Source organism: Cibotium barometz, chromosome 18 (genome assembly GCF_041138505.1).
Source record: "Cibotium barometz isolate CiBa-2024 chromosome 18, ASM4113850v1, whole genome shotgun sequence".
NCBI classification, from domain to species: Eukaryota; Viridiplantae; Streptophyta; class Polypodiopsida; order Cyatheales; family Cibotiaceae; genus Cibotium; species Cibotium barometz.
Genome location: NC_141063.1, coordinates 48,266,585 through 48,282,152, shown reverse-complemented (window position 1 = coordinate 48,282,152; position 15,568 = coordinate 48,266,585). Strand labels below are relative to the sequence as shown.

The window sequence follows — 15,568 nt, the reverse complement described above, 5'->3', positions numbered from 1 at the left end:
CCTGCGTTGGGCTTCCTCATAGTCCCGTCTTTCTGTTTTTTCTCTTTTCCTTCGGCCTCATCCTCTCTCCTTTGTTCTTCCATCTGAAAGAAGAGGGAGATATAGTCGGGTGTTGCTGGAGGTGGAGGAGGACGTGCTGCTGTTGCCTCCAAGAGTTGGAGACACTCGATGAGCAGCTAGTTCTAAGCTCTAAGAAGAGCTATGGTGTCTGCTGTAGGCGGAAGAACATGGTCTCCTTCGGGGGAGACGTCTTCCGACTGATGAGTACTCTCTTCTGTAGACATGATGCTGAAGTCGGTGATCGTGCCGGAACGCAATCTAACAATCCAAGGATGCCCCCACGCTAGGATACGGTGTGTGTGGACAATCTGAATCTGATACCAATGTGATATGCAGTGGAAGTCCTTGTATTGGAAGATCCTCTCACACAAATGCTCACACCGTCTTCTATATCCTGAGTTTCGTGAGTTTAGCAATCCACTTTAATACTTCAAACTTTAAAGAGATGAGAGAGAGATATATGAGAACTGTACACCAGATTGGGTCCCCAATTACCCATTGAAGGGCACCCTATCCCGATAACGAGATAGTATTTGCTTTATTTCTTTAGAGAGAATGACTGTGGACTGTAGATAAGCCAAACGCAAGATCTCGGAGGATCGAAAGCCTAACTGAACTGTACACGGCTGTAGAAACACCTCAATGAACTGATCTCGAGCCTATGCACTCTTCCCAAGGGCATGAGGAAGGGCTACACACCTGAGGCTGAGAAAAGAAGGTAGTGGACAGTTCTAAACTGTGTTAGAATGCTGTAAATGCTTATGAATGCTGTGTTACCTTCACCAGAGGGCTGTAGCATGTATGGATGATGCATATAGGTGGAGGAAATCTCCGGCTACTTCACTTGAGAATCAGTTTCGGGAGCTGTTTTGTATCTGTGGAAACTTTCTTCTATGACAAGAGTTTACAAATTTTGGAGGAGAGTAGTGATCTTTTCAGAGATCCTCAGCAGAGTTTATTTTGTCCGAGCCTCTGTTCTTTGCAGTGCTTGCAAAGAAAGGAGGGTGATTTTCCTGTGAGGTGTGATCCTTTCACATGGATCACTTGTTTGTTGCTGATTCTTAGGATCTGATTCTACTTATGGAACAGTCGTCTGCTCTCAGTGATGCTTTTGAGGACTTTGTTACCATTGCAGTTTATATTCCTGCTTCCCTTCCTCATTGTGAGGACCTACCTCTGCCTCTCTTTGTGATGCTTCTGAGGATGCCCCTCCCCCCGCCAGTTCTGCAAGTTTGTTGTTTTGGAGGATGGTTTTTCGGACCCAGTGGGATGCTTTGGATCTATGGTTCCTAACCATGCCAAGGGCACAGTGGTACTTCTAGAATTTTTTGGATTTGGATCAAAATCAAGTTGGGCTTCTACCAGTCTGACAACATCTTTTTTCGAAGGAGGATGTGGAGTCCTTTCATCTGTCGATGCCCACCTCAGTGGAGTGTGCTTATGTACAGCATTGGGCAACTCATGGTACGGAGTTTGAATAGATGGACCCCATCTTTTCTGCAGAGTCTTTACATCTTGCGATGCTGACCTTTTCAGAGGATGCTTTTGTACAGCATTTGGCTACTCTTGGTACAGAGTTAAGAGCAGATTGACTCTTTCTTATGAGGGTTCCAGTGAGGAGCAGCCAGATTTTTTCATACCTTCTCCAGGCTGGATACCGGACATACGACTTCGGGGAGTGTTCTTACACTTGGGTTTGGAACCCTTATTTGGGGAAGCACATCGCAGCCTACATGGTTGTTTTCTTCCAGAGGAACGGTGTACCTGGCAGCTTGTTCTGTTGCTTTTGTAACTGAGTTGCTGAGGAGATTGCTTGTGGAGCTTTCCTGGTACCTGTTTCTGCAGTCTTTCATCTTCAATCGAGGATGGCGTCTCTGGCTTCTTGGAGTTCACTTAGCATCCAGTGCTAAGAATCATCTCCTTGTTGCTGGCTCCTTGTTTGGTGTCCTATTTTAGCCTCTAGGGCTGACCATGTTAGCTATGGGAGCTGGTCACCCCTCACATATATTTCCCCATTTTATGGAGTCTTGGGCTTTTTTCCCTAGTCGTGGAGGATCTTTTCCCTAGTCGGCTGCCTTAATGTGGGCATATATATAGCTGGCTTGCCTCCCTCATTATTCACTGCTTGCTTAGCATTGTTTGCTGCAGTCCCTCACATACGAGGTTTTCCTCCCCTCTTGCTCGGGACATGTATTCCTTTTGTTGATGATATTGAGAGCAGGTTCTCACCTGTGTTCCCTCTCCATCTCTCTCTCTCTCACTCTCTCCCCTGTGTTTCCACTTTCCCTTCTTCCGCTGCACATCTATCACCATGGACACCAGCCCAATGTGCATACATGATGAGAAAGCATGGGTGGACCAATTAGGTGGCCAAATGGTGACACATACGGAAGGCTATCTTGGGGATGTCCCCCTCAACAATCCTAACCCAAAGGTACCCTTCTTCAAATCCAGTTTCGAGAACACCTTGGCCCCATTCAACCTCTCGAGAATGTAATCTATTCAAGGCATCGGGAACTTGCTCTTGATAGTTAGCTTATTGAGTTCAACACACAATTGAGAAGAACCATCCGTTTTCTTGACAAACAATATCGGGGCTGCGCATGGCGACACACTAGCGCATATGAAGCCAGATTGCAACAACTCTTGGAGTTGGCGGTCCAACTGCGATTCCATTATTGCACGTGCGCCTTTTTGTATTTCTCGTTTAGCCTACAAGTGGCTTATGAGAGGAAAGTTCGGGATTCCTAGCTCACACTTAATGGTTACTGGGGCTATGGACACATTCTGGGTAATCCGAAAAGTGTGCCTGTCCTAATCAATGTCTGACTGGAACTTGTGAAACCATTGAATTCCGAAAATTATGTCTACTCCTACAAGTGGAGCAACCATAAAGTCGCGCACAAACTCTATACCCTGAATCACTAGCTTAGCACCTTGAGCTTCATACTTGATCCTCGTCATCATTCCCGTGCTAAATTCCTCAACCTTCTTAACAACCGAAGTTGATAGAAACTGGGCTCGCCGAGAGCAGCCTATTCCGTTACCACATCCTCCGTGCTGCCGCTATCAAACAAGACAACAACTCTCTTGCCACCTATGTAGATAAAAGTCTTGAGCAGTTCGTTGCGCTCATACTCTTGGTCTTCGGCACCCTTCTACTTATCTTCAAGCTCCCAGCTAATGATTGCACCAAGCAAAGAACTCGGGTCCGAAGAGCTAGGGACGACCGTTGAGGTCTATGTGGGAGCGCGGCTCACCATGGAAGTCGTGGAGACTAGGGTAGTAGTCTCCGGAGTTGTACTCATCTTTGGACGCTTCTTAGAAATGTCTCCTTTTGTGTGAAAAAAGAAACACCTATCCTCCTCATTGTACTAAGCTGTCTCTTCGACACTCACTTTCCCACCGGTCTTGCCTACCTGAACTTTCTGGTCTGGAGGAAGCTTGGGCGCATTAGTCGAGTTCTTGGAGCCACAGGCTCCCATGCTCTATCCTAGGGAAGACCCTGTCTGGATCTGGCCTTTTCCTCCCAAAGTGGTTGCCTTGGGGGTGGAACGCTGGGAACTCGGGGGCTATCCGCCATTGTAGTTCATTTCAACACTCTGCAAAAGCACATCCTCAAAGGTGGCTGGCCGAAACATACACACTTCCCACTGGATTTGCATATCAAGGCCATAAAGGAACTGCCTTTTCTTGTCCTTGTCAGAAATGCCTAATCGCAAACATAGGTTCGAAATTTTGTTGACAAACTGTAGGACTAGTTGCGCGTTTTGACGCACCCCCTGAACTCGTCCTCGAGTCACTCAAGGTAATGGGGCGGTAGAAACCGCCGCTTAAGATCTAAGACAAACTCGTCCGAAACATAAGCTGCCATACCTAATCAAATGTGGGCATAAGCCCACTGGGTCCACCATGGAATGGCCTCACCTTCTAAATACCAACTAGCCAAGATCACTCTGTCAATATCATTTTTTCTTACAATAGCAAAATAAGCTTCAAATTGATGCAGCCAAGAATAAAGGGCTTTGGGGTCGAGTTTACCATTATACTTACTGAAGTTCATCCTCTTGAGAGAATGACTCCACGAAGAAACTGGTGTCAATCTCGCATCTAAAGCCGCAAGAAATCTTTCATGCTCCACACGTCACCTAGCGTCTTCTTGAGAAGCAATACGAGATGTTGCCGCATGATCTTCTATCAATCGAATCTCCAATGCTCACATCTGCAACTCGAATGTAGAACTCAGCTACGATGGTAGCCCTTCAAAAGGGTTGTCAGGAACAGGATTTGCTCTCAAGATGTGGAAAAGAGAAGGGGAGAGAGAAGGAGACAAAGAAAATGGACTAGAAAACGGATTCTTTCTTCCAAGGCCAAGATCTGCACCTTCTGCTCTTCCAACTTGGTGCTCTGTCTACGACTGCTCGCATCATCGTCTGGAATATGTCGTGCACACTCATGTTTGCCACCCTTGAAGGACTGCCTAGTGTTCCTTGAAGTTCTTTGTTCTCTCTCTTCGTCGAAGCTCGCCATAGTGGGAATATACACTTCCTTTCCAAAACGCAATAAAACCATCCACTATGCGTGTGGGAGACTTTCCGAAGGCTTCCAAAGGCTAAAAACCAACCGTCTCTCTAGGGACAGGAGTCACACCAAAAGGGGTGGCCTACAGAGTCTAGAAACCAACCATCTTTCTAGGGACAGGAGTCACACCAAAAGGGGTGGCCCTACAGAGTCTAGAAACCAACCACACGAGAAAAAAGATTTCTTCCTTTTTTTTGGTTTTTCTGGCTAAATCTTCACACTTGAAGAAGGCTTTGATACCAATGTAGCATGCGGAAGCTTAGTGGATAGAATTGGTAACTTCAATGTTCAGAATTCAGCAATCTTTCACGACGAAGATAATGCACAAGATAGAGAGAGATGTAGAGAGAGAGGGAGTCAGACACAATATTGGATCCTAAATCTCCTCTGTGGGTCCTCACCATGAATGGTGTATTTGCTTTATTAGAATGATGTACAATAACGCAAATCTATAGATCTGAAGACCTATTCTTAACCTGCACTCTTCACCTTGGCTATAGCATATCAGAAGTCATCTCCTATCTATTTTTATACACCAGGGCCTTTGTTGTGGGTGTGACCGCCCTTACTAGGTGTTTTCTCATTTTTCCCCACTCTCCATATTTTTCCCCCATTTTTCCTATTTTTTCTATGGCTTGGGTGGCTTCCCTGTGTTGGCAGGAGGGCCTTTGTGCTAGCCAACTGTACCTTCAAGAACCCGACCTCATATCTGTTCAAGCCGACCCAGGACAGCTAGCCGACTGAGTGTATTTGGTGGTCGTGGAGGTTCAGGGCCAGTCGGCTGCCTTTAGCACAGGCGGATTGGGTATTTGGGGCCATATAAAATGGCCCCATGGCCCCCATTCCATTCTGTATCATTCTCGAGATCTTCTTGTGTATATAGAGCAAAGTTACACGCCTCTACCACACTCTCTCTCTTGTGCTGTTATTTTTTCTGCATTCCGCTTTGCTCGTGTTCCCAGATCTGTTCATCATCTCCGCTGCGCATTCTGACATGGTATCAAAGCCAAGGCTCTAGATAGTTCTTGGGATTTGTGTGAGCAAGAGGGGGACTGTTGTGTTGCTGATTGGTGGACTGTTCGGGACTATTTGGGAAGAGGAGAAGCAAGAGAACGGCGGGCTGATTTGCTGGACAGCCGCTTGCAGGTGTTAGTTCTTCCTTGTTCCCACCCACCCACCCTTTTCAGAGGACATCCCCGCAATGGCAGATCTGTTTGAGATGGCCAAGAGGCATGTGAAGTTCCCGACACTCCCCACATTCCCGATGGACCGTCAGTTGGACGGGAACAACTACGGCATATGGAAGGTTATGATGGAATCTGTTCTGGAGTCTTACGACCTCGCTGATTTCATCGTTGTTGGGGTTCCGCGGCCGGAAGTAGAGGAAGGGGAGTTACCGTCGATCCGAAAGGACCGGGAGGCACAGGCACAGATGTGGTTCGTGTCAACGCCAGGGTCTGTTCGTTTATCTTTCTCAACTGCACACCGCAGGTAATCAATCATGTAAAGCATATGACGCTGGCCAAAGGTATATGGCACCATTTGGCCTCTCTTTACAACAGGGTATCGCCCATGAAGAGGATTTCCTTGGAAGTCCAGATGCGGGTTATGAGCCTTGCAAAGTCGTCGACGATGCGGGAGCATATTAACAAGTTGCAGGCTCTTCAGCAGGAAGTTCTTCAGGTTGGGAAGGAGATATCGTCCGAGGACATGGCCATAACGTTGCTGTCACACTTGCTCTCTCAGTATTCAGCATTTTACTCGTCTTTGATTACCAGTGGCAAGCTCAGCACCATCACGTGGGAGGAGCTTGTGCCCATGGTCCTGGACCAGGAGGAACGATTCACAAGCCCTCCTCGGGGTGGAGGTTCGGAGGCCTTAACTAGCCAACGGTCGAAAGGCCGTAACATGGGCAAAGGGAAGGCTTCATCGGAGAAGTCTTCTGAGAAGAAGTCCGTTACTAACCACGAGAAACTAAAGGCAGAGAGGACCTATAATGATTGTGGCGAGAAAGGCCACTATTGGAGGCAGTGTCCCAAGCAGAAGACCGAGAAGGGTGAAGATTCCTCAGCAGCAATCATGAATACTCCGGCTTTTGTGCACCTGGAGGTGATGGACACCGATGTTTTATTTTCTTCAGGCAGGGAGGAGATTGGAGAATTCTCCGCAACGGATACTCGGGAGTGGATTCTAGACAGTGGTGCTTCCAAGCACATGACTCCTTCCCGTTCTGGTTTACAGGATCTCTGCGGGCTTTTTGGTCACATTCTTACTGGGTATACACAAAGAAACTCCTGTAGATGAGCATGTTCTTTCCACGAGGACCTTTTGGAAAGCCAGGCAGGTGGCAGTTGATTACTTGCGGTTTCTCCAGGCTTTGTGGTTCCGGATTCAAAGGGAGTGGTTGACAGGTTTCAGAAGACCTTGCGTGGTCTTCAGCAGGTTTCTAGAACTTGGTTTTGCACCGTAACAGGTGTTGATCCTTGTGAGCAGTGTGATGCCTCTTTGACTCAGAAGCAGAATGGTTCATTGATTTGGTTGATGGACACCAGATTGGACAAGAGCTTCCTGATGAGGCAGTTGAGCTCATGGTTGCGGATGACTCTTTGGGAGGCAGGATTGTGTTTCATGTGGTTCCTGCGGCATGCGAAGGATCATGGGCTCTTGTACATAGGAGGGGGATTGTTGGATGGAGTCCGACTCCACCATTGGAGTGACTCAGTTTGGGGAGGAGATCCGGACACGAGGAGATCTACTTTAGGCCCAGGAGCAGTTTTATGGGGCAGTAAGAGGCAGTCATCTTTTGCCTTGTCGACGACAGAGGCAGAGTACCGGGCTGCTTGTGCTGCTGCTTGTGAGGTTGCAGAGGTTGCATTGCAGGTTTGGGCTACCACTGGAGGAACCATGGTCATCCAGAGGCACTTTGTTCGTGAACAGATCGTTGCTGATGACATCTTGCTAGAGTTCTGTTCGACGGAGGACAGTACGGTGGACCTCTTCACGAAGTCGCTATCTCAGGATTTGCTCAGGCGGCACCCCATCTCCCTATGGTTGGTTTCCCAGCCAAGAGCTGAGAGGGGGTGTTAGAAGTCATCTCCTCTCTATTTTTATACACCCGGGCCTCTGTTGTGGGTGTGCCTGCCCTTATTAGGTGTTTTCTCATTTTTCCCCCCTCTCCGTATTTTTCCCCCATTTTTCCTATTTTTTCTATGGCTTGGGTGGCTTCCCTATGTTGGCAGGAGGGCCTTTGTGCTGGCAGACTGTACCTTCAAGAACCCGACCTCATATCTGTTTAGGCCGACTCAGGATAGCTGGCCAACTGAGTGTATTTGGTGGTTGTGGAGGTTCAGGGCCAGTCCAGCTGCCTTTAGCACAGGCCGACTGGGTATTTGGGGCCATATAAAATGGCCCCATGGCCCCCATTCCATTTTGTATCATTCTCAAGATCTTCTTGTGTATATAGAGCAGAGTTACACGCCTCTACCACTCTCTCTCTCTTGTGCTGTTATTTTTTCTGCATTGCGTTTTGCTCGTGTTCCCAGATTTGGTCATCATCTCCGCTGCGCATAAGCCATTTAGGTGCTAGTCGGTTTGCTGAATTAGCAATCGACCTGCACTACAAACTACCATGACTTGTAAAAGTCGCTTTTCACATCTAAGCCTTATGATGTGCTCTGGCCGCCCCATTGACTGCTGTCCAAGCCATGCTTTGGCGTTGGGCAGAAATTATGCCCTGGCCGCCTAGCTGGGCTAGACTCGGCTGGCTGGCCAAGCCCGCATGGACTAGCCGATAGCCTGCCAAGCCCTTCCTTGGGCTGGCCAACTAAGCCACAACCTCCTTGGGTCGTGGGCAAGGCCATGGGCCTCTTGGGCCTAGGAATGGCCTAAGGAGGCCTACCCCTTTCCCATTCAAGGGATACAATACCCTTTCTAAGTAGCCCAGAGGGTTGCCCCCTTTCTAGACAGATGCCTGGAATCTAGCTACAAACCACACACTCAAGACACCTGACATCATTCCAGAGGGAGACTCATAGTACGGACTAGCACTGCTTCATGTGCGTGACAATGCACACCTGACCGCGACCATGTACTGGCTTGTACACCTGACCTTGGACACTTAGAGTGGAACCTTTGCTGACTCGTCTCGGACTAGGGCTCACATGGGACCAATTTCCACTCCACGTCCTGCACCTGCATCCACGTGACATCCAAGTGCGGGATACACAAGACACTTGTACAAAGATTTAGTGTTGTTCAATCTCAAAGTTGCTCCTTTCGGATACAACTAGGACAACCCCACTCAAGTTCTAGAATACTCAATTCCCTACAGTGGAATATAAACCTTGAGCATTCTCCTTTGTTCCTGGTTCCTTAGATGTCAAAATACAAAGGTTGGCGCCACCCTGACAGTGGATTCCACTTCCTGGCCCCACTACGGGTGACAAGGCTTGGCGTCTCGTAGTAGGTGACACAAGTCCTAGCCTCAATACATGCGACACAAAGCTCCCTAGCCTCCCGTACCTTGGCACAAAATAGGGGAAGACCACGTGGGCGGCCAAATGGTGACAAGACCTCTAAAGACCTGACTCTTGACCTGCCCAAAAGGGGGTCAGATGAAAAGATTGTATTCTAGCCTAGCCATATATAGGCTCCAAACATGCCCATCAATTGGCCAACCTACTGTCGCCAGCAACAAGGACAAAAACCCACAAAAGATATAATCATCACGACTTCATTTGGTCCACATGGTTGATGGTTGTAGGGATTCTTCTACATAAACCTAAGCCTTGCTATTGCCCTAAACTCTTGTTTATCTGTTGCCAACTTCACGGATTAACCTTGAGATTAGACATGTCCATGTGCACCCATGACAATATAGCTCCCAAGTGCACGGTACACATGACACATTGCCATGTTCACTACCATTTGACCAAACTTCAAGAAAAAGACAATTGCCTAAAAACAAGAAGCCTCTTCAACTCACTCAACAAGACTCCCAACTCTCTTGGAATAGAATTCTCTCTACACAAATTAGCCATGTATACATTGTTGTTACAACTTTAAGAACCACATATAAAATGCCCATTGATTGTTGAGATCCTCCAAATAATTAAGCCTACCCACTCCATCGGAGGTGACAAGCATTCCCATGGAGTGGCTGGCCATGGTCAAGTGAAATGCAGCATGTTGGGTCTTTAAATTTAAACAAATACATGTTTTTCTTCCACCCAAAGTGTGTTGGGCTTGGGCTATTAGATTGTGGTTGGGGAATTGATACTTGTAATAGAAGGGCCAACTTAACCCTTTGAAAGCTTCAGGCAAGCTCAAGATCTTCCTTGGCAATTCATAATGCTTTTCTCCCAGCTAGTAAACCATTTATGCAACTTACTACATGCCCAAGTAATACTAAAAAGCATGCTCAAATGTAGCCTTGCGGCATCCTACTGCCTATTCGAAGCAGCAAATTACTTTTGACATGTGGGTTCACAAATGACGAGCTTGGATCAACAAAGAAAACAATCTTTAATTTACCCTCATTTTGACAATTTCCCAAACAACAAACCCAACTTTATCTCAATTTATGATTATAAGAACGACCATGAGGAGCAAAACATGCAAATCTGTGGCAAAACTACCTGATGCTTTTTCTCCTTCCTTTTTTGGTTCTTTTTAGCAGACTTTGTTTTCGACCTTTGGGGCACATCATCTACTAGATCATACCCTGGTGGCACTTGAGGTACCCCTCTTCTATACTGCATTCAAAATCTCCAAAGTGTGAAAAGCAAGGATAAGCCATCAAGCATCTCATAAAGGAAACTGAAAACAACGGTAGAAAAGTGAGTACAAACAAATCTCATAATGCAACATCGTATGTGTTAGTTGCGTTCCAACACTTCATATAGCCAGACACACACATGAGCAGCTAAAGTACGTTTAGACTAAGATATACCCTTATAAATAACCACCCAACTCCAATGAGGTGATAGCTCAAGTGGTGAAGGTGTTTGCCTAGGACCAAGAGGTCCTAGGTTCAAAACCCCCTTGGTGCTTCCTCAGCGGCATCGCCTACGGCACATAATTAACCGCCTGCGGGCAGTAACTACAGGAGGATCTTGGGTCTCGCAAATGCATCTACTAGAGGACCCAAACTTGGGCATCTGGACAACCCTAATTTGGCTAGAGGGGGGTTATCCAGTATGTGAGAACAAAAAATACTAGCAGAATAAAGGGTTTTAAGAAAGCCGTTAAGGGCAACACAAAAAGTAGTTGAAGATATACTAGGCATAAAACCTAGCAGAATTTAGGGTTTACTCAAGCACATAAACAAAAGCCTAACAGAATTTAGGGCTTACTCAAACACAGAAACAAAAATAGTTAAGGGTTTGGAAAATCCATTCAGACAAGAGGAGAGAGGGGCGAGGGGCGAGGGGCGAGGGCTTACCAGGGCCCCCTTGGACTGGTAGATGGCGACCTCGTCTTGGGGGGTGTAGCCAGCGCGGATGCGGATGGGCTTGCGCATGGTGCCATCGGGGCGACGAGTTGGGGCCAGCAGGCGCTCTCCATCCTTGAGGGGCCGATCTAAGGCATGGCTCTGCTGTTCTTCTTGTTGCTGCCACTGTTGTGGTGGTGGTTGTGGTGGTGTTGATGAATGCTTTGGTTCAGTGGCCATGGATCATCACAGCAAAGTGGGAAGCCGGGATAGTAAAATGAACCCTTGCCACGTGTAAAAACAATGCAGTGAATAAAAGAAAGGGATGTATAACTTTTTGAGGAGGCTAATGGTTGATTGGATGTTAAAACTCACATGTCCCTTGTCTAGGCAATATTATATGGTCCATAAATTTCGATTTGCATTAATTAATTAATTTGAGAGCGGGAACTTTATAATGTAAACCTTAAGTTTGGAAAAAAGGAAAAAATGAAATTGTGTAGGGAGTGAAAAAAAATATGAATTTGGAAGACATCTCCAAATTCTTCCTAGTCGCCTCAAAGTGCTAATAAAAGGCAGCACTATGCCATTGGCATTTGAGGCTGTGGCCTCTAGCGCGAGAGAGAAAAAGAGAGATAGAGAGAGCAATCCGAACGAAAAAATTCCTCCTACGTTGCATTCTGTTTCAGCTTTTTTTCACTTGGTCTAGCTACATTTCATTTTGCTTTAACGTTAGGGCCGTAAGGTTTTAACCTTAGGGCAACAACGTAGCGCTAATGCATTCATTGTAGCCCGAATATGGTACCCAAGATTCAGAACTTGGAAGGTTACATGTCTCTAAAGGCTTGTTGCACATTATGTGGATTATACTATCCATGAAAGAGCAAAATGAGAAGGTGGCTTTGCATGTTAGAGAGAGCAGAAAGGCTAAGAGTGTTTTGAGCCTTGGGTAAACCATGGATACTCTTTTGGGAGAGAGAAGAAGAGGAGGAGGGCGGGGAGAGAGGGGGGGAAGGCTAAATGGTTTTAGAAGTCTACTAGACATCAAACGGTGGCAAGTGGAGAAAATGCAATGCTAAAACTTGAAGATTGCTTAAGGCATCATAGCATATTTTTTACCTTCAAAAAAAGCACTCACTCTAAGAAAATCTTACTAAGTATCGAGGTTCAAAAATAGTATACTAAAGGTCAAGGATCTTTATAGGCCTTTAAGTTGAAGGTTAGGGTGGGTCTTTAAATTTTAGCCATGGGAGACTTGTGTGGTTTGTTTTGCGAAGAGGGAGGGAGCAATAGGGAGCCACTTCAAAACAAGCATGCCATCTTGTGGTACCTTAAGCCCAACAAAAACATGAGTAGTCAAAAATATTCACCCTTGACACTTATGGTGTATCGACCTCCCTACTTGGCAAATGAAATGAGGAGACCATAAACCTTCAATGTTGCACTCGTTCATGATATGGAACCCATGAGTCATCTCAATATTTGCACCTTGTCTTGATGAACAAAAGTGCATCCAATGGAGCCATTGCTAAGATGATTATATTTGTGTGTGTGTGTGTGTGTGTGTGTGTGTGTGTGTGTGTGACAACCCCATACACAAGTGCATCCAATGGAGCCATTGCTAAGATGATTATATTTGTGTGTGTGTGTGTGTGTGTGTGTGTGTGTGTGTGTGAACATTCTACAACCCCATACACAAGATAAAATGGCAAACATTAGTTACATGAGAGATACAATGATATAAAGATAACGTAGTTTAACTACATAATTGTTTACATAGATCCTTAGAGAAAATAGGACCCAACTATGAGGGATTACTGTTGGAGTGGAGATTAATGTAGCAACACACACATACATGTAGCAAGCAAGGAGAGAGAGATAGAAACACAACACTCAAAGTAGATTGATGAGAATGAGTGAAGTATAACTGAAGTGACATGATAAGATCACCTCGGGGGTTCACTTAAAAATATTTTAAGTCTACTACATGCGATCATTAAGAGTAAAGTGACATGATAAGGTCACCTCGAGCGGAGGGGGCATTAGGAGGAGTTTTTTAAACCAAGATTTTGAGAAAATTTTATAGAAATCTATGTTTAAAAAATGGCAAAATGTCACAAGACATCTTCGATACACTCCTACCTTTGTACAATAACCTTTGTACAATGTAGGTAACCATATATGGAGCAAATGAATGCTCAAAAAGGTGTTGCAAATTAGCCCATACTAGCTGAAAATCAGCTCAAATTTCAACCCACATATCAACCTATTGAGATGAGGCAATTATGGATGATGCAGTGCTGGGAGATGAGGAAAGGCAAGCCACATAGGCTTTCAAGAGCCAAAATGGCTAGTGCAGACATTGTGGGACAACAAATGCTACTCCTTTACCTAGCAGGACACGTGCAGGTTCTCATCATGCATCTTATTCTTTTGTGGATCATGCTCTTATTGCCATTATATACAATGAAGAGGAACCTATTTCCTTTAAGGAAGCATGGGAAAATGATCATTGGGTGCAGGCCATAAAGGATGACTATGACTCAATCCTCAAAAATGACACTTGGTATTTAGCAGATTTGCCTTATGGTAAAAAGGCCAATGGTACAAAGTATGTTTATAATGTTACAAGACAAGGCTTATTGCAAAGGGTTATACTTAAGAGAAGGGTATAGATTATGATGAGACCTTTGCACCCACATCTCGTATGACTACGATTAGGTGTATTATTGCATTGGTAGTGCATCATGGTTGGAATGTACATCAATTGGATATCAAGACTGCCTTCTTAAATGGTGACTTGTATGAGGAGGTTTATGTATCTTAGCCTCATGGTTTTGTTGAGAAGGGGCAGGAATCTAAAGTGTACAATTTAAGAAAAGCTTTTATATGGCCTTAACTAGGCTCCTAGGGCATGTTATGAAAAGATAAATAAATAATTGGTTGCAAATGGTTTTTGCAAGAGTCCAACAACTGAGAGTACCCTCTATGTAAAGAGGAGTAAAGAACACATAACTACCTCCAACCAAAAAACATGAGGTAAATCTTAGCCTTTAACTATGCAATGTGCCATCTCCATGAGAGATCAGTTTTTTCTCTCAATCACACCATTTTACTGAGGTGTATAAGGCACTATGCATTGATGTTTTATGTCTCTTTCAACCATATACATGGAACTCCTTTAACATTTACTCCCACCCTCAATTTGTATGAAGGGTGCCAACTTTACATGCAAACACATTTTCAGCCATAGAAACAAAGTTTCTAAAACATGTAAAAACCTCTAACTTTTGTGCTTAGGAGTAGTCATCAATAAAAGTCACAAAGTAAGGTATCCTGACTAATGGTGTCCTCATGGGACCACATATATCACTATGTATAAGCTGTAAATTCTGGAAAGCCCTAACTTATCCATCTTTCGGGAATGATGCCTATTACATCTTTGCCTAAAATGCACCCCTCACATACATGTTTGATGAGGGTTTCAATCTTTAGCAACTCTAACACCATCTCTTGGCTTTTAAGGTGCGACAAACTACCAAAATTCAAGTGACCAAAGCGAGCATGCCATAGCTCAGCGTCATTCACTCATAGCACATGTGGTAGTAACTAAACAAGCATTATGTGCCAATCTCTCATACTTGTCCACTCTCTATAAAGCCCATGGCTTAGAGGTACTACCAGAGTGATGTCTCCATCACTCCAGTCATGAATTGAACATATGTCATCAACAAATCTGACCAACTAGGCTTGCCCGAGCAATGACAGAGATTGACAATAAGTTCTTTTTTATGCCTAGCACAAACAAAACTTGTGAGAGAGTGATTGTCCCACCATTTGCAGCAATGAGAACAATCTTACCAACTCCTTTTACTGGATATGAGGAGTTATTTCCACATGTGACTCTTTCTCCTTGAGGAGCAAACTCAAATGAGGAAAATAAATCATGCTTTAGAAGTAATTTACTTGCTAGCACCACTATCAAAGTACCAAACATGACTGACATGCATACATCATGATAGAAGGATTGTAACTGCAGTGCACAATGAATGCCCAATCATCTTGTGCATAGTTTGTTGACTCCTTCTTTTTAGCACTTGGTGCTGATGCATCAGCAACAACTATGCTAGACTCTTTCTTCTTCTCCTTCTCCAATATTTTTCTACATTCATTGGTGTAATCACTTGGCTTCTGATAGTAGTTGCATTTGCCTTTCTTCTTAGGCTTATCACCCCCTTCTCGACATCCTTTCCAAAAGATTGGGCTGATCCTGCCTTTGTCTTATAGCCGCTTTGAGAAAGGCATTGCCTTTACCTTTTTGATTGGCAACACAAATGCCTAATCTCCCACATGCATACTAGTTTGGTTTTGTCGTGATTGCTCTTCTTGCAAGAGCACTGCAACTAACTTATCAAAGTAAGGGCATTGGGGCTTCCCTTCATCATCATGAGCTGAAGTGTAGATGCAAAACCTTGGTATGAATCCGTTAGAGCTATG

The 15,568-nt window shown here is 45.1% G+C and overlaps 1 protein-coding gene across 1 annotated transcript in view; it reads right to left on the bottom strand.

Moving 5' to 3' along the window:
* The window catches only part of LOC147629428 (partner of Y14 and mago-like), a 40,565-nt gene extending 29,200 nt beyond the window's left edge, over positions 1-11,365 (bottom strand). Inside the window, exons 1-2 of the mRNA XM_086812700.1 lie at positions 11,084-11,365; positions 10,278-10,394 (exon numbers count right to left, since the gene is read on the bottom strand). Coding sequence (XP_086668826.1) covers positions 10,278-10,394; positions 11,084-11,311 — 345 coding nt within the window. The 5' untranslated portion in view covers positions 11,312-11,365. The remainder of the gene's footprint in view (positions 1-10,277; positions 10,395-11,083) is intronic.
* Positions 11,366-15,568: the final 4,203 nt, after the last annotated feature.